This window comes from Geospiza fortis, unplaced genomic scaffold, assembly GCF_000277835.1.
Source record: "Geospiza fortis unplaced genomic scaffold, GeoFor_1.0 scaffold217, whole genome shotgun sequence".
NCBI lineage: Eukaryota > Metazoa > Chordata > Aves > Passeriformes > Thraupidae > Geospiza > Geospiza fortis.
The window spans coordinates 903,567-928,406 of NW_005054392.1; the positions used below are offsets into that span (position 1 = coordinate 903,567).

General features: G+C 40.7%; 1 protein-coding gene across 1 annotated transcript in view; it reads left to right on the forward strand.

Moving 5' to 3' along the window:
• Positions 1–24,182, forward strand: part of FNDC1 (fibronectin type III domain containing 1) — an 84,280-nt gene extending 60,098 nt beyond the window's left edge. Inside the window, exons 12-20 of the mRNA XM_031060843.1 lie at positions 4,160–4,225; positions 6,111–6,272; positions 8,208–8,438; positions 8,824–8,932; positions 16,577–16,656; positions 18,317–18,346; positions 20,068–20,229; positions 20,920–21,042; positions 22,459–24,182. Coding sequence (XP_030916703.1) covers positions 4,160–4,225; positions 6,111–6,272; positions 8,208–8,438; positions 8,824–8,932; positions 16,577–16,656; positions 18,317–18,346; positions 20,068–20,229; positions 20,920–21,042; positions 22,459–22,574 — 1,079 coding nt within the window. The 3' untranslated portion in view covers positions 22,575–24,182. The remainder of the gene's footprint in view (positions 1–4,159; positions 4,226–6,110; positions 6,273–8,207; positions 8,439–8,823; positions 8,933–16,576; positions 16,657–18,316; positions 18,347–20,067; positions 20,230–20,919; positions 21,043–22,458) is intronic.
• Positions 24,183–24,840: the final 658 nt, after the last annotated feature.

Here is a 24,840-nt window from a genome sequence, read left to right on the forward strand (position 1 = left end):
CTGGTGAAAGGCAACCCAGGCTCTGCACAGATAACGCAGAGAGTTGTAAACTAATGTCTTTAATATCTGAAGATATGAACCAGTGTCAGTGCATGTCATTTTTCCCTGTTGCTGTTATACAAGCTTAGGTTGTGATGCCAAACTGAAATCCAAAGTAAACACATATAAATGCACCAGAGTCTTTTGGTGTTGAGCCTGTTCCCTATTGTGTTTTATGCTTTCAGCACCTGGATTGCAAGTGAGTTAGCTACTTATTTTGCCAAACCAGATCAGGGAGCACCAAGGTAGCCTCTTACCCTTCCCATTTGTGGGCAATCCTCAACTCATTCTACCAATGGGCAATAGCAGCACAGCCATAACTTTACCAGCATGTTGGCAGTCAGACGTCTGATAACTGCAGCAGTCAGTTTTAATGGGTAGTGAAGCCGCCTTTCTCCTTTACACCTGTACCTCTTAAGTCAAAGTAGATTTACAAGTAGGACACGAAACCATGGCCTAGGAAGCTGAACTATCACTTTGAAAAGGGCAGTGATACAGAAAGGTGTGGCTCCAGCAACTCACAGTGAGTCTGAGGATGGCATCTTGGGAGAAGATCTCAGAAGCAGAAAATAAAATTCCCTTACCAGCGGCCCATGACAGTTAATGAGTGAGAGATGTCAGCTCCTTGTGCAGGTGAAATTACAATGAGTTATAGTGTTAGTATTTATTATCAATTAGCCATGTCTGACACTGTGCAGTTACAGAAGTGTGCTTGCACTGTGTAGATATGCACAGGTGTGTACACACATACACACACACACACACATGCAAGTAAAAATCATATAATCATTAAATATTAATATGAAGAGTTTTGCTTTTCCCTATGGAAAGTTCATAGTTCTTAGCTGTACTTACAAAAGTGTTACAAATATTGCTATATATGGTCACTCTCATACTTTCAAAGTTGCCTAAAGGGAGCTCTGATTTTTGGTAGTTAGAATCCCTCCCACACCCCCCAGCTCCTTTTGCTTATCTTAGATGTTGATTACATCCTGTAACATTTACTCTTTTTTGGCCTGTGCTGTTTGGTACCTGGAGGACCTCTTCTGAGAATACACATTGTAAGAACAGTAGAAGTTCATGACATATATCTGGGGTTAAACTGAAGGTAGGTTCCTGAAGATGAGTAACAAAATCCTTTGCAGTGTTACATTTAGCAGAGTTGTGGGCTGGGGAATATTCATGTGATTTTCTGAACACATAAAAAATTCTGCTTGGGCTTTTTGCCTTCTACCAGATGGGCTTGCTGAATCTTTGAACTTGATAGAAGCACGAATTAAAATTAAGTTTTTATTCAGGCTGGTGTGTTCAATGAGAATGGCCTTGAAGTAACTCATAAACTGCCTGGCATTTTGACAGTATGTCTGCAAATGCCTCACAGTGAAAGACTGAAAGGATGGTGCTGGATTTCTGCTTCTTACCTGGTTCTTAAGGCTAATTACCTTATAGCTTTTGCCATATTAGTCCCTGCCTGGGAATTTTGAAAGCTTCTTTGAAGAGACTTCTTCAGTTTTTTTAAATCTTAGTGACCTGCTTCAGGATTAGATAAACACAGGAAAACAGTCTGCCTGTTTCACAAAGAAACTTGCTAGAAAAGTAAAGATTTTTGTGGTATTTATTTAATGATGGCTGTTATTTTTTTACAAGGGAAGTGTATATTTCAAGAGGGGTAAACTACTACTTCAGTTATCAAAACAATGTAATTTTCACTTGACCATTTCCAAATTATTTTAAATTATATTTTTATCTTGTCTTTCCCTTTAATCTGAGTCTAGAAATTACTCCACATTGTTTAGTGAAATACTTTTTCTGCCAAAGCTTGATATTTGTTGCTAAGTGCTTTACTCACAAACAGACAGGGTCTGCAAGTGCCAAAACCCAGGTCCAAACATTCTACTTAAGCTTTGGCAAATTCTTTTATCTCTGGCAGGATTTTTTCTTGATCCAACAGAATTTATGACCAGCTTTTAACTAGATTCATCAGTCTTTAACTTTCAAGGAGGAGTTTGGCCACACAAGTGTGATTTGTCAGTGAAATCAACTAAACTTTATTCGTGAACTCTCAAAGGAAAAAACAGGTGGAGACTTAACCACGTGTTACGTGTGATAAAATCAAGTGATGGAATTTGTAAGACAAGTAAAACAGCAAGACTGTCCTTACAGATGCCAAAAGTCTGTGGCAAGTGGTCATAGGAAGATTTGGTCCCATTTGTTACCAAATTTTTTGGCAGGGTTTACTCAAGAGGTTCAGGAAAGGGTGATGGTGCAAGGTGAAGAACTGGAGCTGGATTATGTACAGAAAATAATAAAATGAGAGGTCTGTTGGGAAGTACTCTTATTGTCACCATGACACAGCTGATGCTAAACAAGCACAGCCACTGAAACTGAGTGCAAAAATAGAAAATGAAATTTGGCTTTGCTGGACTGTACATAGGCCAAAGACTTACTAACTAATAAGCATGGATGAGTTGAAATCTGCTCATGGAAGGTTTCAAATTTCTGCATATCTGATCCTCTTGATTCCTTGGATGTAGGCAGTCAAAGGTAAGTGCATACATTATAGATGTTGGTTGATGTTGGCCAGTTGTGGGTAGATGTGCAGAACTCAGCAAATAATCTACTTTGGGACTGACTACCTTCAGAGAAGTCAAATGACTTCCAAGGGCATCATCTCCTGAAGAGTGCTGCAGAAGTCTACCATGAGGAAATGTCAGATTCTAATATATGAAAGTCTGACAAGAACAAACCCATTTCCTGTGTTTTAAAGCTTATTTTGGCATTAAAATCGTGCAGTGTATTTTAAATAATTTTTAGGAGAAAACAAGCAGTTTTACAGTAATTGTTGGTTCTAAAAAACAGCAAAATTAAAATGTATCATTCGGATTATATTTGTGACCTATTTAGCATAGGCAGTTGAAACTTTACACTGTTTGCAGTTCTGGTTTAGTGAAAATAACACTATTGCTTCCATATTGAGTGTTAAAGGAGCGTGACCAATGTATGTGAAGTGTCTGGAGGTCAAAGCTGTCTTTCTCTTGTCTTTGTTCACATGCTGGCCACTCCCCAGCCCCAGCATTACATTGGAGACTTTTGATGGTATCTGCAGTGGGTTACAGCACAGTGCTTTTGTTTTGTTTGCATGGTTTTTTATGACTGTGCTGAGCTTTGTACTCTTTGGCTTCCCTGAATAATGTGGAGAAATGCTTTCCTCAGAGTGTGCAGGAAAGCCTTTGGGATGCAGCAGATGGGGTACTTGGTGGTTGCTGTATCTGGACCTGGAGTAATGTCCTGCAGAGATAATGAGATAATATCAAGGAATAGTCAGCTGGAAAGTCTGTTGGTGCATCTGCATTGGGTTTTGGGGTGCATCAGTAGGGAGTTTTTGATGTGCATCTCATAATCATCTGTCATGGCTATGCTTTCATTTGCATCCTGGAGCAATCTCACTCTGATTTCCTGAACTGAATTCATGCTGGATGAAATTAATGCAGAGCAATGCTTCAGGATTACAGCTATGTGGCCCAACCTGTAATGGGCAGCCATTCCATAGGATCAGAGTAGAGCTAGTGCAGAGTAAAACCCCAGAAGATCCAGCACTAATTACTTCATTCTACAAATCCTTTCCTTTTGGGCTGCATTCCTTCAAGACCATTGACATGGTCTATAAATGTCATGGCTCTGCAGGCTGTTTGTTTTTATACCTCCACAAAAATATTTGGGTAGAAATATTTAATTCCTTGGCTGGTTTTTTTGGCATATAATGTTTTCACATTTGCTGCTTCTGAGACTATAAAATATTGTCAAATCCAGATGTGATCATTATATAGTTGCTGGCAGCCTACCTTTGCTCCAGAGCAGCTGGGGCCTGGGGCAGAGCTTCTGGAAGGTGATTACTCTTTATTTTATATAGTAGCCCTGAACCCATTTTCCCCCAGCAAAACTCCTGACTACTGCACTTAACTTCTCATCTGTTATTCTCAATGTGCAGGGCAGACTGTCACTGCATTATTTGGAAACCTTTTTCTTTACAATTCCACTGGCTAAATATTTTTATATTAAACTTTATTTCAGAATTATTTTATTGAATTTTTACAGCATTTTTTTCTTTCTCTGTCAATAGATACATTCTCAGGACTGGATTCAGATGTGACAGCAACTCCAGAAGCTTATGTGATATACGATGATGGTATGGGTTAACTGTAGGAGTCTATTGCAAGTCACATGTTGCCTTTTTCTCTGTCTTCTTTCTTTGGAACTGGGTTCAAGGAGACAGATTGGTAAATGGGAGCTTAAGCAAGTGACAGTGAGCTGGAAAATGGTTCTGCATTACATGTGAAGAGAAAGGATCTAAAACCATCTGTTTCTGGACATAAAAGTCCCTTTCTATCAGTCCTGCAATCTAACAGGAACCTGTTGAGGAAATAAATTACTTTTCAGAGCTGTGTCATACAGACACTGCTTCAATCCTAGATTTACTTTCTCTGGTACAACTTCTAACTCCAGCCCTGTCAAAGTCAATTACCTCCTCTAAAATACAAAATCCAAATAACATTCAAGCCCTGAACAATCAAAATACCTTAGTGAGCTGTTTCTTTAATGTGTAGTCTGCATTTGGACAATTAAGCATGCTCATACTGAATAAGATCACCTACATATAAAGTAACTAATCTGCTTAATTCATGTGGAATTTATATCAAAGAGATTTGAAATCAGATGAAAGAAAAAGAGGGAAATATTTTTTTTAGAGTTATATTCATGCCGTCTTGATATTATAATCAAGAACATAACAAAACTTAGCTAAAGAGGAAGCATCAAGTCACAGCATTTAATTGTAAGTTTGCACCAGGAATGGAAATTCTCAGTTACTGGAACTGAAATTCACTTTCTGCCATCATTGACATCAGATGTTCTATCCCTTTTAGTCTTCAAATTCCTGCTCCTGCCCCACATATGGAAGTGGATTAGTACAGACCTCAGTTAAACAAAAAGTGTTTTAGTAGAATTTATGGTTCTAGAACAATGAAATTTTTTTTATTTGTGGTTGTAGTGCTGGATCTTAAGTCTAATCAACAACAGAAAAACATTTAAAAAGAGAGTGCAGCAGCTGAGTGGAAGATATTATAGACATTTGTACTTTTAATTCCGATCACTTGATACTGAAACTGACATTTAGAATGTGGGGAGGAGGGAATGAATGAGAAAATGCACAAGACATACATCCCATTTCCCTTACATCTCCATGGATGCAGAATATCCTCAGTGCATGGGTCTTTTCCCAGGCCTCCCCTTAGGTACAGGTCACCTGCAGAAAACACATGCTTTAGCAGTTTAAGCACAAAACACTCAAAGACATGAGCTGAGTTCCCCAGCCTGCACGAGGTCATGGCAGAGATGCCAAATGCTACTTTCCCTTCATTTTGTGTGCCAGTCAGGTAGCACAGCAGTTTTTCAAAGACCACCGAGATTAATAGGACTGAGCATAATGAGGCTCACATGGGACAGTTTGCCTTCCTTCACAGCCCTGCAGGGATCACAAATGGAAAGCTCCGGACTCTGCACCTCCTGTCACAGGAGGGTTTGAGAGTGGTATTGAACCACCTCTAGGTTTAGAATTGCAACACAGAGTTTTCTTAGAAAGTAATTTTTTTCTCTCCCTTCTCTACTTCCTTTGGCACCTGAGGGCTTAGGCCAGGGATTCAATTACTGTGCCATCTTCTCTTGGGGTTTGTGAGAGGAGGTGGCAGATACACATTCAGGATATCGCTTTACAAATACATTTGTTAATTTTTGTCCTGTTTAACTGTGTGTGTGAGGTCTAAATCAGCAGTGACATGAGTATTCTGGAGCAAAGACTGTTCTCCCTGTCCATGACTTTGGTAGAAACCATTGCAAGGCTGAAGTTTGACCAATCTCATCATAGAGTTCTGTACGGAGTGTGCAGTGGCCCCACCGGGCAGGGTGTGTAGCACTTTTTTGGGACTATGGCTGGTGACAGAATTGTTTTCCTTCTCATAGTTAAGCCAAAATTAGATGAAACATGCTAACACTTTCATCTTGTGTTTGCTCTGAAGACTACGAGTTTTTTGAGAGCACTTTGCCACCAACCACCACCACTGCCACCACTACCACTGCTTCTACGACGACAGAATTGGAGGTTGTCTATCCGGAGACCGGTGTTGGTGGCACTGGCCCTGTGTCAGAATATGACATTGCTGGGAAGAAACGCTTCACTGGTAAGGATGCCCTTTGGCTTATCTAGCTTACTACTTGTGCTGCAAAGAATTCTTGTTCCAGCAAGGCCAGCCCTTCAGCTGAGACCATTGCACAAACACATACAGTAGATGTGTGTGTGGTCTTTTTAAGGATTGCCACCTTGGAAACCCAAACAGCAGTAGTTTTTTCCTTGCTTCAATGCTTACATGTCTGTGCATTGGTCCACAATGATTTTGTTGAACCAGTAAAAACCTCTTTGTACTCTTTCAGTGTAAGTGCTCTGTTCTGTGTTCTGCACTGTGTTTGGTCTAGCTGAAGTTAGTGAGAGAGCAGGAGTGTCTACACCAGTTCAGCTTAACTGCAGCTAACTTTGCACCAGCAGTTCCTGCAGGGCAAGTCACCACATAGGTGTGAGTCTTCCTCTAGGGGACCTGATTCTTTTCCACTGATCTGTTCAACCCCACCTTGCACAAGCATGTGTGCTTCAAAGGCAAGGAATGAATGGTACTTTGAATATGAACTTTCAAAAAAATAAATCCAGTAGAGATAAATATGATTTTGGTATTTGAACGTTTTCTCAGTAGAAGGCATTTGGTGAAGGAGCCCCCATTGCATGAGCCATGTCTCCTGTGTACACAAGCCATTCAAGTGTGTAGGTCGGTGTTGCAGCACTGACTTCAGAGCTGCTCTGCTTCTATGTCAGCTGGGGGCCAGAGGAGAGGGATTTGGAGATTGTAGGGAACATTCCAGCCTCCACCCCAGGCTGGTGACACCCCCTGCAGCCCTTTATATATTTCTGGCACTTGAACTGAGCTCAGATCAGCTGCTGACTCACCTGGCATTTCAGAAAAGAGTTCAGGGGATGGAGAATCATCTTTGACATGTCTTGGCTTCCCTTCCAATATCCACGAGTTTCATGTGGCTTAGAGTGAAACTCTGCTGCTGGAGTAAAAGATTTGTTTTTATATATGCCAAAACTTTTTCCTGTGCATCTTCAGTTTCTCTGTCCAAACAATTTCATGATGTTTCTATTCAGTTCTCTCACTGACAGTGCTTCTTGATTCATTTAGCCGGAGAGGCTAAAATTAACTTCATTGCAAGATCTGGAAAAAATTCCTTCAGGGCATGAAATCCAATAAGATAAACCAAGAAACGTTGGTTTATGAACATTTCAAGGCACTAGGGAAATAATATTACCATTTCAATGAATTGTATTATTGCAACTGAATAAACATTTCCAAAGCAAGTTTTATAGTCCTTCCTTTCAATGTTATGGTGACTTTTAAGGCAATAAAAAGATGGTTTAATCTTTTCCTGAACTAAAGTGCAATTCCAGTCAGTATAAAGCTTTTAAAAATAGAAGTTACAGGTTGGGAGCACATGCCTGGAAGGTAGGGGCTCATGGCTCCTGGTGCCTTAGTACCCAGGGGACCACAACAATCCTTTAAACTGGTTGGACTTCACCTTGGAATTACTCTTCACATTTCTTTTGTTGTTTTGCTCCAGCTTCAGGATGTTTGGGTAAGAACCAACCACTTAGACCTGTAAAGTCTTAGATGATTGAAGGCCCTGGCAGGGATCTGTTCCCATGTTGGAAAGGCAGAATTTGGGTGACATTTTCATCCCACCTTCCAGAGCAGCTGGAGGTAGCGTGCAGAGGGTGCTGCAGTCAGACTGCTCTCTTCTGCCTCTTGTAGCAAAGACAGTCCTTCCATCTTTGCATAATTTGTTACAGTTGTGGGTGTGGGGTAGGTAAACCTGAATCCCATTCCCCCTGCTCATCAATCAATTTGGCTGTAAGCCATGCTTTGTTGGCAGCGGTCTCTGGGATGCAAGGTGAAGAATTTTAAAATGCACAGCAAAACTTGACTCTCTTTAGAAAATTGCCAGCCTGTGTGCTACTGTGGGATACTTCAAACTGCTAACCAAATGCGGCCCTTCCCTGTCTTTTCTAGCTCCTTATGTGACCTATCTCAATAAGGATCCAGCAGTCCCCTGCTCCTTGACAGAGGCCCTGGAACATTTCCAAGTGGAGAGCCTTGATGAAATCATTCCCAATGACTTCAGAGAGAAAGATCAGCGTCCCCTGAAAGCCCCTCACAACATCACAGTTGTGGCAGTCGAAGGCTGTCACTCCTTTGTCATTGTGGACTGGGCCAAACCTGCTCAAGGAGACATGGTAACAGGTATTCTCCTGAGGGTTTCTCTCCCGATGGGAGAGAGCAGAAGGGGAAGGTTTTCCTAAATGACATTTTGTACTGGTGTCTGCACAGTCAATGTGTCACTTAAAACAGTGAATGCGTTACCTCTCTTCTTTTTGCCTTCACTGTTTTTTAAATCAGAATTCACAACTGGGTGCTGTCCTCTGATGTAATGCTCCATTAATATTAGCTGATGATAAGAAATTCTTACAAGCCAGGATTTTCTGGGACAGTTAGGCATGGAATCACTTTCATATTCAAAGATGTTTCAAATCCTTTAAATCCTTAAAATTTACCGTGACACCTAGGGATATCATTTATTTAAAATTTAATTAGAATCCTCACAACTATTTCTCGTTCCTGTTTACAGGATATCTGGTTTACAGTGCATCCTATGATGACTTTTTAAAGAATAAGTGGTCAACCAGGGCTGCAGGGTCTACTCACTTGCCCATTGAGAACCTGAAGCCCAACACACGGTAAGGATTTGATCCACTCCTTTTCAGTTCTCTTAAGGAAATAAAACAAATTTTGAGAACTGTCAGTTGTTTTTCTTGGTCTTAGTATAAATGTTTGCATCTGGTTTAGATTTTACTTATTCTGTTGGACAGCAAATTGTTCTATAAACTGCACAACAGCCTGATATCTTTACAGTATTAACCCTGGAGCAGATAGCAGTGTGTACATATGTTTGTGTGTATGAAAACACATATCAGTAACAAAGAAAATATTGTTTTAAAATGCATTTTCTAATCTTTTAGATAATCAAATGTTGGGGGAAGTAGACTAAAATATACTAAAATATGCTAAAATAGACCCATGGTTTGACTTGATGTGATGTGGGCCATTCCAACATATGTGTGGCCAAGATTTGACGCCTAAAGGCTGCTGGGGAAGTGCTGCCCACTCGTCTGTTTTTGCTTTCTGTTCACATAAATGTGCTGAAAGAGAAGGCTTGGTGGTATAAGGTGAGGCTGTGGCAATTGCTCAGAAGTCAGTTTAGCAGGAGCTTTAGGTCTTTGTCCTACAAAAGATCTGGCTCAAATGGTGGAACAAGAATGCATGCTTCACATGAAACTGGAATAATTTGTGGTGACTGGGGGCAAAGTAAACAGCTACAGAGGGACTGCATTCGAATTACTCCTTCAGAGAGATGCTCAGTGTCTCGCATACTTGTCTCTCAAATTCTGAGCCTGAAATTCCTTTGATGCTCCCTTGGGCTCAGCCCTTCACATGCTGCTGTCTGCAGTCTCTCAGGCACTGGTGGAAGGTGTTGCTCACACAGTGGAGAGATGCACTGGGACTGTGGGCTGGAATTAGCATGCTTTACTTGGTGGTGAGCTGCAGATCTGAGCATTGACTGCTTGGACAGGCACATAGGGTTTGTGCTAGGACAGCACAGAAGAAAGAAACTATGTCAGCCAAAGTATCTTTTCTTTCCAAGACAATTCATAGGCAAAGGGAAGGTTCTGAGCATTAAAAGTAGTTGATTGAGAACCTCAACCTAGAAAACAGAATTGTTTGAGAATGGCCTTCATCTAAAACCTTAACAGACCAAATGATAAAATAAGATAAATAAATTATGGAAGGACAGTGCAGTGTAGCCAACTGGGAGGCATACGATGAGGCATATTTTTCTGACCACGTCATGACACTTCTCCAGACTCCAGCATAGACTCACACAGGTTTGCCCCTGCAGCTGCTCTTGCTGTCTGGGAAACATCCAAGCACCAAGAAATCACAGTATGTTTAAAGAAGTCTTCTCCACAGAGACTTCCCTCCAGCCAAAGAGTTCTGAGGACATGACATCTCCTTGGGAGGGCCAGAACCTGAGCAACTTCTGCAGCAGCTCCTTATGCAGCTGCACAAGGGCCATGTTCAGCAGAGGACACTTGCAGTGTCAAAGACCTGGAAAATTAGCAGGGGAATTCTAATTATGGAGAAGCAGGATAAGCACATTCAGAGCACCTACAGAGCTAAAAGTACAGAGATAAGATGTTACAGGAAAATATGGTCCATCTTATCCTCTCCTGTTCTGCCTACAGTACTGTCAATTAAATGCTTCATGAGGCATTTTCTTACATAACCAAGAGCTAAAAAAAGGCCACTTATTCAGATGATTGGTAATCTAGACCTTAGTGACAATCTTTGAGGCCGGTTCATGGTGTGTTAAAGCAAAGTTACTTCACAGTGGAGAGCTTTAGTAGTGTACTCTGCATCTGCTAGTGCTCTCCTTACAAAACATTGTTGTTACAAATGTACACAGGGTGGTATGTGGCACAGCTCTCTGGGGGTTTCACCTGTTACAGCAAGATGAAAGAGGTTTGAGATCTCCAGTTCCTAGATAATGATGGAAGCATTATGGAATGCAGACCATTCTGTCTTTGTACATCTACATCCTTATGACTTGAGGACTCCCTTTCCCTAAACAACTCTCCTCTTGCTGCTAGAACCTGTTCCTGCCTCCACATCCCAGATTCCTCTGTATGTCCAGCCCTTTTCCCCTTCACCAGTATTCATTCCTCCACTCTTACTTTGTCTCCCATGCAGGCCAGGGAGGCACTGCCTTTACAGCCCTGCTTCTCCTGGCTGCAGCCCTGCATTTCTTGCTTCTGTGCCATTTCTACCTTCCAGCTGAAGCTCCTCACCTCTTCAGTCTTTCAGTCATGCCTCCCTCTCCTGATGCCCAAAGGACAGGGTTGAAGGCCAGGGATAACTCTCTGCTTCTCATATCCAGCACCTAAAGGGCTCCAGAACACCAGAAGGAGTGGTTGCAGTGAAAGCTCACAGGACTTTTCTGCAGCTGCTGTCCATGCTACGCTCAGTGCAGGGGAATTGGTGGGAGGTGAGCTGCCAGCATGTCTGATGTACAACTCCAGGCTTCAGGTCACAGTTTCTCTGTATATGAATGGAGTTCTATAGGAACAGCAAGGTTATGGATTCATGCATCTCCATGAGCCTAGTGACTGTCTTGTTGAATTAAGGTTTCACGATAGGGAGGTTCAAGCAGGTGCTATTTATTTTAGCAGATTGTTTCTCCAGCATCTTCCTGAAGATGATATATCCATTGGCCCCCATTGTATCCTCTGTGAAGGCAATAAAGGCTTCATGTGGGGTCTGTGGTGGAGAACGAAGGATCTTTATAACAGAAATTTTATGTATCAGCTGTTCTCATTTACATTCTCCAAACCCACAGACTGAATTGATTGCATACTTTTTGTCTTAAAAAAAACTCCCTAACCACTAGGAAAAGATACCATGCCTAAGAAAATATGGGATAAAAGTTAAAGATAATCGAAAGATTTTGTGTCTGCATTGGTAATGAATTTTGTGAGAAGTGTCTGATTAAGTAATTTACTGTAAGCAGATGCTGTTGGCTACTGGGTGTCCCACAAGGGGCTATGAGTGGTGCAATTTTGCAGCATGCACAGAGTATGAGAAGCAGGTTGGCATCCTGACTGAAGTCAGCACCAGAAAAGATTTCAAGCTGTCAACATATCCTGGAAAACATCTGCCTGTTATTTAGGTTTTACAAACAAAACAGAAATCTATGTTTAATCCATGTCATAAATTTTCTCCTGAGGCCTGGTCTGACCTCCATTTGAGAAGTGGAAGTTTTTCCATTAGTGAAACTCTGGTCAGCTTCAGTGGGTACAGGAGCTGCTTTCTTGTGATTTGTGGTTGTAAACACTAAGATGACTTTAAACTTTATTAAATCTTTAAACCAGTAGTTTTGACAAGGTCCCTTCCCTAACTTTAATTCTCAGCTGTCACAGAAGATGATGGAAAGGGCTAGACAGCATCTGCTCAACCACTAAATCAGTCTTATGCAGTCAGAAACATTATAATCCTTGCCATAAACATTTCAGTCCCCATCCTGAGCATGGTTAGACTGTTTCCTGCCTTTTCAGGAACGCTGTGACAGTGCCTGATGGGAGTAGCTAGATAGTCTCATGATTTAAAACACTGTACTTCACCCCCATATCTGCATGTCTTCTGAAATCTTTCTTTCTGTTCTCTTGGGTTTTGCTCCATCTGGGGCTATTTTGATCCCACAATGGCTGCTACCAATCCAGTGTTGTACAGAGTACTTCATAGGAGGTTCTTAAACATTTACTCAGGGCTTACAACTTCAAACAGAGCCCGGTTCTTCTGTTTCAGGGGGCCAGATGAACCAAAAATTTCTCTTTCCTTTCTATAACTCCATTGAAACAAAGCCATGGTATGTCCAACAAGCAGCATCAACCACAGGTGGCTGCTTTGTGCCACCAGGGCCACGCAAAAGAGCTAAGAAGTCCATGAAACCATTTCCCTGTGCAAGTGGTAGACCTATGTGGCACATACCTACCTCATACCAGCTCTGCAGGAAGCTCCACTGCCAGCTCGGCTCTAACGCCTTATTATAAAATTAGTTGTAAATATTGATGAGGGATGTAGTAGTGGGCCATTTCAGATGGAGGGAGACACTTTGCATTAGCCTGTGAACCTGCAGGCATTGATTGACACATTTTTCTTAAGGAGGAATGGTGTAGTTGTAGGCAGAGGATTTTAGCCCTTGCTGTGGGGGTGCATCCTGCCATCTCAGCCTGCCACTGAGCAGAGTGCAGGGCTGAGGATCCATGCAGGCATGCCTTTGGCAGGCTGGAAAAAGGAATTTGCACCTAACTAATTTTTTTTTAAGAAGCTGCTTCCCTAATTATCGTGCTGAGTGATTATCTCACTTTGTGCTGTGAGTGCCAGCTATTTAATTACAACACCTTGAATTAAGTCAAAGAGTAATTTTGCTCTAAATGACAGGTATGTTGAATGATTATTCATGTAGCCTGAATGAAAAACATGCTATATATTCAATGCCCTCTTACAGTCCACTGTGTCCTTTCTTGACGTATCACTAGAATTGGTATATAAAATCTCAAAGGAAGTTTATTCGTAGGAGGAAAAGCCTTTTTGTTGCCTGTATTGAAAATGAACAACAAATGGTACTGCATCTGTTGTGATTCTTCTGTGCCTAATGGTAGCAATTTATACAGTTCTGGCTAAGCAAAGTGTAAATCAAATTATATATTGCAAATTTTGTTCATGTTTCTATGTGATGAAAACCAGTCAAGTTATACTGATTTGAGATTTCCCGGCAAATTCATCAGCTGAAGGATTCTGACTAATGAAAATGTCAGATTCCTGGACATAGAATGGCTTTGGCAATTTCTTTTTTTGTTTGTCATGTCTGAGAAAGAAATATATCCCAACTGCATTATTTTATTGACCTTCTTAATACAGCAGTCATAGCATTGTCTATGTTTAAATCACAGGTCAGCAAATCATGAGATCTGGCTCTCTTTCTGGTACAACTAGAGCTTTCTTCTGTGTATAAAAGCTTAGGAATAAATTTTGCAATTTAGTGACTTCATCACTCTTTTTTTTTTATCATATCTCTTTTTTTTTTTTTTATTATTTCTTTTTTTTTTTTTTAAGACAATCAGGCAGGCAACATGAACCATCAGATGCCCTAGGTGGGCTTCGATGTGTGTAACAGGACAGCTGAACGCACAGTTGTCCTGATTGCATAGGTAATCAGTTCCTGCATTATGCATTGGCTACAAATCTGTGTGTTTTTCCCCACTTAAAGAGGTGCACAAGGTTCTTGGGCTGCTCTCTCTCTGTTTTGAGGGGGATTATGTCACTCATATATCTGATGGGAATGCTTTGAGGCTATCATTAATACATGTGTATTAAGTGTATTTAAAGTTACCCAGACAGTGCTACTGTGTTGAAAGGTGGTGTCTGATCATACTTTGGAAGCACTGGGAAGTCAGGCATCCATACTTTCCACTGTGCTTTGAAATGTTATGGGAAAGGTGTGGGCTGGAAGACATTTTTATCCTGCTCTTCTGCAGCAGTTACAGCAAACACTGAGCTAGGTCAGGAAAGCTTGGTGCTGTGTTGCAGCTCTTTTGAGAACCATAGTGAGGAATTGCTGCCTTGTGTCCCATCCCTATGGACAGGCTTGTGCTGCTCACCCCTGTCCTGATCCAGGTGACAAAAGTGCTAGTGAAGATGTGGATGAATGCAGGTGCCCCGTGAGAGCATTGGCAACTTGGGATTAAAGCAGTGCTCAGGCTGCCATGCTCTGTTTGGGTGGCCAGAGGTGGAGAAGCACATGGGAGGCTTTTTGCCTTCCCTCTGCTCTTTACCCAGACATGCTAAACATGCTTTTATACAAAAAATCTAGATCAGTAGTTAAAAACAGGGGCAAATTTTTCTGCTAGCAAAAGGATTGCACTGGGCATGAGCAAAAAGCATAGCCTTGCTGAATTTTGCTATTTATCAGGTTTTCTTCTTGCCATAGCATATGTGTCTTTAAAAAAAAAAACCATGAGTTGCTTGTGAGCATCATATACTCATTAATTGAAGGCAGAACTGGCTGCAGGAAGCAATAGAGGAGTAGTTTTCTGGTATCAGCTGCAGGACATGGCAGGGACAGGGGACATGTCCCTCATGCAGATGTGGGAACGTGTCCCACAGAGGATCTGACCATGCATGTGCTCCAGGTCCAACAAAGATACAAGGTAAAGCTGTTGCCATGGATGAAGTCCAGAATATTTCAATTCTGGTAGCTTCCACATTGATTTCACCTAGACAACATACCTGCAACTTTTAAGGAATAAACGAGATGCCCTGGCCCATACCCTGGGGATAACCACCTTGCTTCTTGGCAAAAGCCAGTGTTCATGTGATTACCACCCTTTGGCCAAAGAAGAAGGATATGCACATCTCTCCTAGCTTTTCATAAAGATCAGTTTGATTTTAAGGCAAAGCAGTTCACCTTACTTGACAAAAGACATTCCTTTTAATGAAAAAATAAATCCATTTTGCCAAAGGGCTGCTTCATCTGTGTCCCCTCTGATTTGTCACTGTGAATGGTTTCAAATGTGCTGAGCTGTGCTTGGGCCAGAGAGGGGCCTTTCAGGAGGGTCCTTCAGGCCCTGCTATGTGGTTAAGTCTGAGAGCTTCACCAGGAAGAGCATCCTGATGTTTTTGATGGAGCAGACTCCTTTTCACCAGCTGTGATACATCAGGCCTGCCATTCACGTGGGACACTGTCATGTGAGGTAATCCAGTGCTTGGTGGCAACCATCCATGAAAGTAATTACTTGCCCTGTTATGTGTGTAGAGCTTTTGGACACGTCTGCTTTTGGACGAGAGGCTAAATCAAGATCCAGATGCTATGTGGATATTACAGAGGCACAGTAGTTTTTAAGTTTTTTATTAATTTCTTTACAAGAATGAAATTGAGCAAGCAGGCAAGAAAGAAAAACCTAAACTCAGGAATTTAAAAAATGCTGTGCTGGAAATCTTTTAAGTAATTTTCCATTCTAGTTGGTTTCTGTTGAACTGATACAAATATAAAACAAAAAGAAGAAAGCATTAATCTGGGGAAAAATGTCAGGGTAGGCATCAACTAAAAGTCACTGTATAACAATGTACTTACATGTATTCTTCTCTAAGGCTGAGGATAAATTTGCTTCTATTGAGCAAAGGATGGAGTTCTACAAGTGATTCATGTGCTTTGAGTTAAGCATGTGATTTAAATACTTTGGAGGAATCAATAATACATCATGTGATGCTCTCTTCTTTTGCTCAAACATTGTGATCTTAATGCTACTGGAGTTTTTACAGAAAGGTCAAAAGCTTAGCTTCTGATCTCATGTAAGTCTGATGCAGTTTCTGTTTAAAGTGGTATTTACACCACTGCTTCCCTAGGAGTTAATCTGGTATGAAACTGTTCCTGAGATCAGAATTTTATTTCCTTGCAACTTTTTCTTTTGGTCTTTTGCTGTTAGTTGTTTCGTAGAAAGTGGATGTCGTTGTATGTGGTTTTTGGAAGGGAGATGATACATAAATAAGTGTTCCAAAAATATGCATGGGAGCAATTGCAATAAGGAGACATTTGTCTGTAACAGCCAGCTCATACTCTGGCTCAGTATCCAACTCCATTTAATGCAAAGTGAAATACTCAGTTGAATTCTTCTGCTTTGATTCTTACCCTGTTTTAGTATTATTTATAATTTAGCAATTGCAATGGAATCTGTTTCAATATTATTTCCTCTCTCTTTTTGTTTCAGGTATTATTTTAGAGTCCAAGCAAAGAATCCCTTTGGTTATGGACCTGTTAGCTCTTCAGTCTCATTTATCACAGAATCTGGTATGGTTTGCTTTTTATTTTCGTCTCAAAACTCATAAGAACAGATGTGGCAGGACAATGACTGAAACCAACATGCCAATAACAGTGATTATTCTGGACTTGCTGTTTTCATATTATTTTGGGGGTTTTAAAACTTTAATTATTTTCTTTCAGTTAAGCTGGGAAAATAATACGCACTCCTAATGCCACTATGAAAATGTAAGTGATGTTAAAGTCAGCTCCAGGGGAACAGGAAGTTGAATTTCAAATACAAAGGGCTACTAATGTTCAGCAATACAGAAACAATGGGAAGTTTAAGGTCTTTGATAGATTGTCCAAACATTTAGTACATTAGTTTCCTAATTGTGAACAGCTAAACAGTTGGAAGCAGTTGTCTCTGGAAGAAATACAGAAAGCAATAGTTCCATCAGACAGGCAAAGTTCTCTCTTCTTTTTTTTTTTTTTTTTGACAAGGAATGCTGCTATTTCACAGGGTTAATAGTACATTCAAGAGCAACACCCCCTTCTAAAAATAGTAGGTTAAATGAGCTAGTTTTTGCCTGTTTCTTCTTCTAATTCTGTTGAGACAGAGGCCAGTGACTCCACTGAATAATAAAGAACAAATTTTTCAGTCTTTACTTGAGTGAAAGGTCTTGTTGTTTCTTGCAAATTTTGCCCTTTCAGTGGCACAGGGTTTACACAGTCTCTGCCCTTGCTCATTTGACTTCCCTCTGTAGTGCTCACTTCACAAGCTCCACTAAGAACTGTGGAAGTAAATCATCACAGAAGGGAGACAGAAATGTGAGATAAGTCAATGATCCTGGATAACATATTCAGATTTTCATTAAATGAATAAGAGGCTGAAGTATTAATCCAAGGAAAATATTTGACATTGCCCCAGATGGCCAGGAAGGTCAATGGCATCTTGGCCTGTATCAGCAATAGTGTGGCCAGCAGGACCAGGACAGTGATTGTGCCCTGTACTTGGCATTGGTGTGGTCCCACCTCATGTCCTGTGTTCAGTTTTGGGCCCCTCACTACAAGGGAGACTTTGAGGTGCTGGAACACATCCATAGAGAGACTGCCAGACTTTGGAACAGGCTGCCCAGGGAAGTGGTGGAGTCACCATCCCTGAAGGTATTTTAAAAAATGTGTAGATGTGGCACTGAGAGACATGGTTTAGTGGAGGACTTGGCAGTTCTGGGCTGGCAGTGGACTCACTGATCTTTTTCCAACCTGAACAATTTCATGATTCTGTGCTGTATCTTGCAGATCATTTTTCTGCTGCCAGCATATGGGTTTGAATGCCTAGTTTTCCCATCCAAAATCAGCTCCCTTGTGAGCTTTATTTAACACATTACATACAACAAATTTAAAGTTTTGTTTGCAGCACTGATAGTTCATTTATCATGGCCAAAGGTGGCTTTGCAGCTGGCACAAGTACAAAAACCAGTTGCTAAATGCAAGGCCACATGGTGTAGTTACAGTGATGGAATAGGTCATAAGAGAAAGAAATTGCTCATTCAGAGGAGTGCTCTTCTAATGGGAATATTCAATAAAGAATGCCATCATAGGATGAAACACCTTATTGAAAATGTTCAATCAGTGACTCCGTATGTTTCATGTTATAAAACAAGGTTTGGAACAAAATACTGAATTTGCTATGTGTTTTTTCTTCTAGACAATCCTCTCCTCATTGTTAGGCCACCTGGTAAGTCTGCTCTGTTGTTTCATCCATAAAGTGCGTAAAGCCTGTGCAAAACAGTTCTAAGGGTTTAGAAACATGTTTTCTAATTTCTAAGGAATTAGAAATGTTACTAATAGGAATTAGAAACATTTCAACATGCAGTTTTAGGTACAGTTTTAAGTGGGAACAGGTAGTAACAAATGAGACTAATTCATAACGTATTTTTTGTCTTAGGATCCCTTATTCTATTTTCTGAAGAGAAACCTTGTAAAGATGTGTTCAAATAAGCACTTTGGCCCATCTTTTTCCCTGGTACAACAGCTTTAATTGCTTGTTAAAAAGCAGCAAACTATGTTACTTCAGTATCTGTGTCCTTCATTTGCCTAAGCACAGCTTGAGTAGCAGGATCAGGTTTCTCTCTCTCTACTTCTGGTGCTCATCTGTACAAATCATGATGCCCTTATAAATGCTAAAAAATTCAAAGATTTGTTACTGACCTGAATAATAAGCCACAAAGCAGTTTAGAATGCTTTGTATTTCCAAATTTGCAATAAGCTAGTTCAGCCCATAATCAGAAGATCTGATTTCCTGGTGCTGGGGCTAACCTTGCTGACATGAACATTGGCAGTGTAACCCCAGCCAGTACGTGCCCTTAGAAGAGATGCAGGAAAAAAGACCTCATGGTTACTATGCTCTGTCAGCTTTCCTAAGGAGTTAAAATGGTTGGTTCTGGATTTTTTGCCACACTTTTCATGAAAACAGAGTCCAGTGTATCCCTTTCTTCTCTGTTTTATTGTGCTTGCTCCTCTGGTTTCTTTGTGTCCTCAGAAGTCTCTGAGGATTGCTGATGAGTGATTGCTCCTCACATGCAAAGGTTTGCAGGATTTGGTCCATGTGCCCAGTGAGAGGAAGAATGACTAACAGAAGAAACATCCAATCTCATTTGTAAACCATCTAGAAATAGCAGAGTGAAAACAGAGCTTTGGGCTGTAGCTAGAGAGAAAAATACCAATTATCACATTGGAAGCTTTTTGTATCATTCTGTATACATGAATACAACAGCAATTTCAAAACAAATTATATTGTCTTGGCAGTACAAAGCAAATATTTAGGTAAGCCAGTAGGAATATTTATTCTTTTGCAATACAATTAAGCAGTCTTATCTGCAGCAATGCTCTGAACAGAGTTCCACAGGAAAGGTCTCACTTGTCTGTTATTGGAAACTAACCTGTTTTGATGAAATCTGGGAAAACAAAACAGAAAAGTACATTTTTATATGATCTTTTAAACCAAATAACAAGAAGAGACTTCACAAGCTATTCCTCACCACAGAGTTCTTAACATCTGTTCTTCTGTAAAAGGGTTATGTTTAATAATCTTAAAAGGCAAGTCACTGTCAGACCTAAGATCAGGCTGTGTTAAGAAGAGAAACTGTGTAATACTAGGTAGAGAAGAAGTCTTACTGAAACAACTAAGACTGTTTACTTAAAGCTGTGGTTCAGTACATGAAATCATATTTTAATAATTTTAACAGTTATTTTTGTCTGCTGACTAGAAGGGATTTAATAAAGTCTCTATTTTTAATAATATTTTTTCTTGAAGTACTATTTCTAAATATAAAAAAGTCACGCATTAATCTGTTGCAGCACATCTTCTGAAACATATTATTAGATGTTAAACTCTGCAAAACTTGGACTGAAGTGTTAAAGTCTGTCCCTAATGTGGAATTTCTTTTATTCTCTGAGGTGGTGAGCCTATCTGGATCCCATTCACTTTTAAATATGACCCCACCTACTCAGACTGCACTGGCAAGCAGTACGTGAAACGAACTTGGTACCGCAAGTTTGTAGGAGTGGTTCTTTGCAACTCCTTAAGGTACAAAATTTACCTCAGTGATGACCTGAAAGGTAGGCACCAAGATTAATTTCCTGCTACACAATTACTTGAATCTTCATCTTCTGGTTTTCTTTATTTCGTATGTGTCAGAATTGTGTGACCACTATGTGAGAGTCCTTCTCTCAAGAAGAATTAGCATTAGCTCTTATACAGGTGCATTGCCTGAGAGATAATGAAAAAACTTTCCATATTATTGAGCTGGGATAATGGGATCATCTCAGTGGTCTTTCAGACTATGCTAATGACTATTGTAGTGCCTTGGCATAGTTTCAATACAGTGTTTGAATAATAAGAGATAAAGGGCCCTGTCTGTTTGAGAAAGAGAGCTCCGCAGTTCTGAATTTTCATTTGAGACGGAAGTCAAACTAATGGTATTGACATACTGAGAGTTTTTTACTTTCACATGATATATATTTCAACTTATCTAGTTGAAATTCTCTCCGCCTGTTACCTGTAGATTTGCCCATGGACTTGCAAAATGGGGACTACTCCTTACTGAGCTGTAACCCATTTATTTTCCACAGTTTCTGCTTCCATACTGTGGAGGTAGCATTCTCCCTCTTTCCGGTCACTGTTCGTTGGTAATACTGTGTCACTGCAACATTCTTACTGCTTTCTTCCACGCCTGCTTTCCTGATGGTAAAGAGTATCCCAGACATAAGTATTGCTGAGTTAAGTAATCTGCCTGTATTTCTCTTCAGATACCTTCTACAGCATTGGGGATAGCTGGGGAAGGGGTGAGGACCACTGCCAGTTTGTGGATTCACACCTGGATGGAAGAACGGGACCTCAGTCGTACATTGAAGCCCTGCCCACAATCCGAGGTACAGCACTGGGGGGCGGGATGCTGGCCAGGAGCCTGTTAGCCCATCTGTAGGATTAGGGGGTAAGGAGCAGAGCAGGGAGTGGAGCTCTGTCCGCAGCTGCTGGCAGCTCTCTAAGGAGTCCAGCTGAGGACAGATTATGCAAGTCCCAGAGGACATGTGGGTGCAGAGAGAGAGAGACAGAGACAGAAAGGAGCACATGATGCAAATACTATGCAGCGATAAAATACAAAAACAAAACAAAAAATAATTGTATAGGTCTGTGAAACCTTTCTCTTGTTGATAAGACCTGCTTCACTGAATCAAGATGCAAAACCTCTTCCACGTGCCTAAAGGGACCAGCTACATCTTTGCAAATACAGCCTTTGTGAATGATTTCTATTAGTTCATTCAATGCAAAACACAAAGGAATATGTCTAATGACTTCGGGTCAGTACTTTTATTCTGGCCTGGTAGACTCCTGTCTCAAAGGGAAAATTCTTACCTTGAAGGAGTTCCTCTGAGCAAATTGCTCACCTCACATGAACAGGTAGAAGACAGGTTGCTTCCCAAAATGAAACCAATCGTAGAAGTCAGCCAATCTTTTCAGTAAGTCTGTTGGTTTAAATTATTCAGTTAGCTTTAGTGGTTTCCATGTTAAATTATGTGTTGATATTCTTTGCATGGTGCTGTTACCAGGAAGAAACGGAAATAGTCATTGATATTTATATATCACAGTGAAGTACTGCACTTCTTAGCTCAGAAGACAGATGATTAATCCAGATGTGTATATACTAAGTCTAAGAGATAGAGAGCACACGGAAGTTTTATTATTGGCACAAGCCATGGGTGTTTCAGATGTTCCAATGCACGAGCTATGCAGACAAGAATGCTGCACCTCTTCTAATGCTTTAAGCAGTCACATTCTTTCTGCAGATGAATTAAAAGGGGAAGGGAGGGCTTAACTCAGTATTTACTGCATGAAATGATACCTTTTTGTTTTGTGAAAGGCTGACTTTTGCTGATAGTCTCTTAAGCCCTGTGAGATAATGTGATTTGATGGTATTTTTTGCCTCAGAGTCCTTCATGTATTTAAACTGACTTAGAAACTTCATAAGCACAGCTGAAATATGCCCACCTTTTGGACTGAAATGCAGAAGCTGTTTGGCCGACCATAGCATTACACCATAGTTAAAGAGATTTTGAGCAGTAAAACCAATCAAAGCTACAAGAAATATGAAGGACCAGAGTTAGATCATTCAAGAAAGATCTTGGCCTAATACCAGGGCTAGCCAATACCCTTTTGATACAACTCCCTGCCAGACAATTTATAAATTTTCATTTGTGCTGTAGGATTGACTCTCACTGCATCTGCTACTTTTGTTGAATTGCTGTGCCTGTGTCCTGAAATACAAATGGGTGTTTTTCTCCCGACAGGGTATTACCGGCAGTACCGCCAGGAGCCTGTGTCCTTTGGACGCATTGGATACACAACACCCTACTACTACGTGGGCTGGTATGAGTGTGGTGTGCCCATCCCAGGCAAATGGTAGCAGTCTGCTTGCCTGTCTTAGGTAGACCATGCTTTTCAAATGATTTCTACCAGAGGACTGTGAGCAACTGATTTGGAAAAGGAAAAATAAAAAGATAAATGGGGCAAACCAGTGAAGACCAGCTGCTCAAGAAACCATTGTGAAGACAAACATGGACACCCTTTACCAGCCTAAATCTGTGGTGCTACTTGATTTCTGCTTGGAAGCAGGGATAGGATATAAGTTTCCTTCTTTCCTTCCTCCTCTGTGTCTTTAAGGCACAAAGAGAAGGTTGCAATGTGTGCAACCTGTGAAAATTAGAACTGTATTAGCCATGAAAATTTGGAAGTTTATTCTATCTTACAGGAACGACCTAAGCATGCTGTGCTTGCTTAATGGGATGCTAAACTGTCTTTTGCTGCCCGATGGGGCTCCCCTATGCAATCATTCCATGTAACTGGTCACCCACCAAAGGCAGTATATTCTCCTGAAGACTTACCCTGTGGGTTCATCCACTGCTGGACTAATCACCAGGTCACAGTGTAAATTCACTTTGAGATATATCTGTATCTATATCTATATAAATACAGTACTGTACATCTGCAGAAATATTTCTTAGAGATGCTGAGATCTTCTTGTTCACTAGATAAATATGTTTGGAAATTTTATGTAAGAGGTGCTGTTAATTCTTTGAAATATCGCTATGCACAATATATTAACTGAGGAAAGAGCTGTATTCTTCTTGTGAGTGCTGTTAATGTCACATTTGAATTATTGATCAAGACCTGTGTCCCACTTCCTTGGCAGCCTTTGGACTGGATATTCAATGGGTTTCTACTCCTCTATCTGTGTTAGAGTGGCACTGTACAGTCCAGTAAAAACACATACACAGCAGTTCATCAGCATCATTTAGGCTTTCTATATTTTACTATTTAAAAGTTTTAGTGCAACTTTCCTTCAATCCATTCTCATCTTATTTTGTACGTTATTTATTCCTTGTCAGTATCTTTCATGTTACTGTGCAGAGGCATAGGATGATTAATTTGGAAATTAGGAACTGCTTTTAACTTATTTGCTCTCCAAAAAGAAGCCCAAGCCACCTCTACAGGAGTCAACTAGCTGGAAGCTCATTTGGCCACAGGGACAAATTGGGACACACTTCTTTTTAAATACTACCAATATCTGTTCCCAGCAGAGCAGAAAGCAGAAAGTGACATGAATGAAAGGTGTAATTATTATTTTTTGGAAGGCATTTGGAAGCTTGCAATAATGTTTCATGGTAACATCTCAAGACCCTTTGCTCATGTTAGTAAGACTCACCTGTTCTGGCATCCTGGGAGAGTAGCAGTAACCTGGGGGACGGATCCAGTCTCTGGTCCATCTTTCACTCTTGTTCCAGCTTACATGTAGTGTAGGTCTAACACCTCTTAAGTTGCTTCCTGTAGTTATTTTAAATTGTATGGGGGCTAAAAAGGGAATTAAAGTGATTAAAAGAGCGTTTTCTTTTTCATAGTGATTTGGGTTTTAGCATTTTACTTGTGCTCACATATTTTTGCTTCAGTACAGTGCCAAATATATGGTCTTGAAGTATAACTTTTTTCCCTAATAAACCTAAGATACATGGTTCAATTTCTCTTTCATCCGTTCTGGTCATCTGTGTCGAGTAATCTACGTGACAAATTGTTAGCTTTCAAAAAGTCCTCCTTGGGACAGGACTAAGTGTCAACTTTTTTAAGGGACTGGGAGCATGTGAATGTGTTGTTCTCTTTAGAAGATGGTTAGCAGCTAGTGTGGAGTTACCAAGGGCAAATCATGCCTGACCAGCCTGGTCGTTGTCTTCGTTGAAATTACTGCTGCCGTGCACAGGGGAGAAAAGGGAATGTCATTGGCACTTGGACATTCCCTGTAAGACACTCGCATGGTTTCCCACTGTCTGCTTGTAGCAAAACAGGTGGAATATGGCTTGGAGAGTTGGTCTTCAGGGTGGATGTGAAGTTAACTATGCTGTGAGGCTCAAAAGGTTGTGATCAAAAATAGTGCAAAGTCCAAATGAGGGCTGGTTGCATGCACCACCCACAGGGGCCAGTCCTGGGTCCAGTATGGTCTATTGACCTGGACAGAGGGGTGGAGTACATGGATAGAGTGCACCATCAGCAAGCTTGCCACTGATAATAAGCTGGAGCTGGAGAGTGGTTTATGTGCACAGAGCTGCTCAAAAGAGGGACTTCTATGGGCTGGAGAAATGAGATGTCCGGAAACTCCTGAAGTTCAGCAAAGGGAAGTGAAA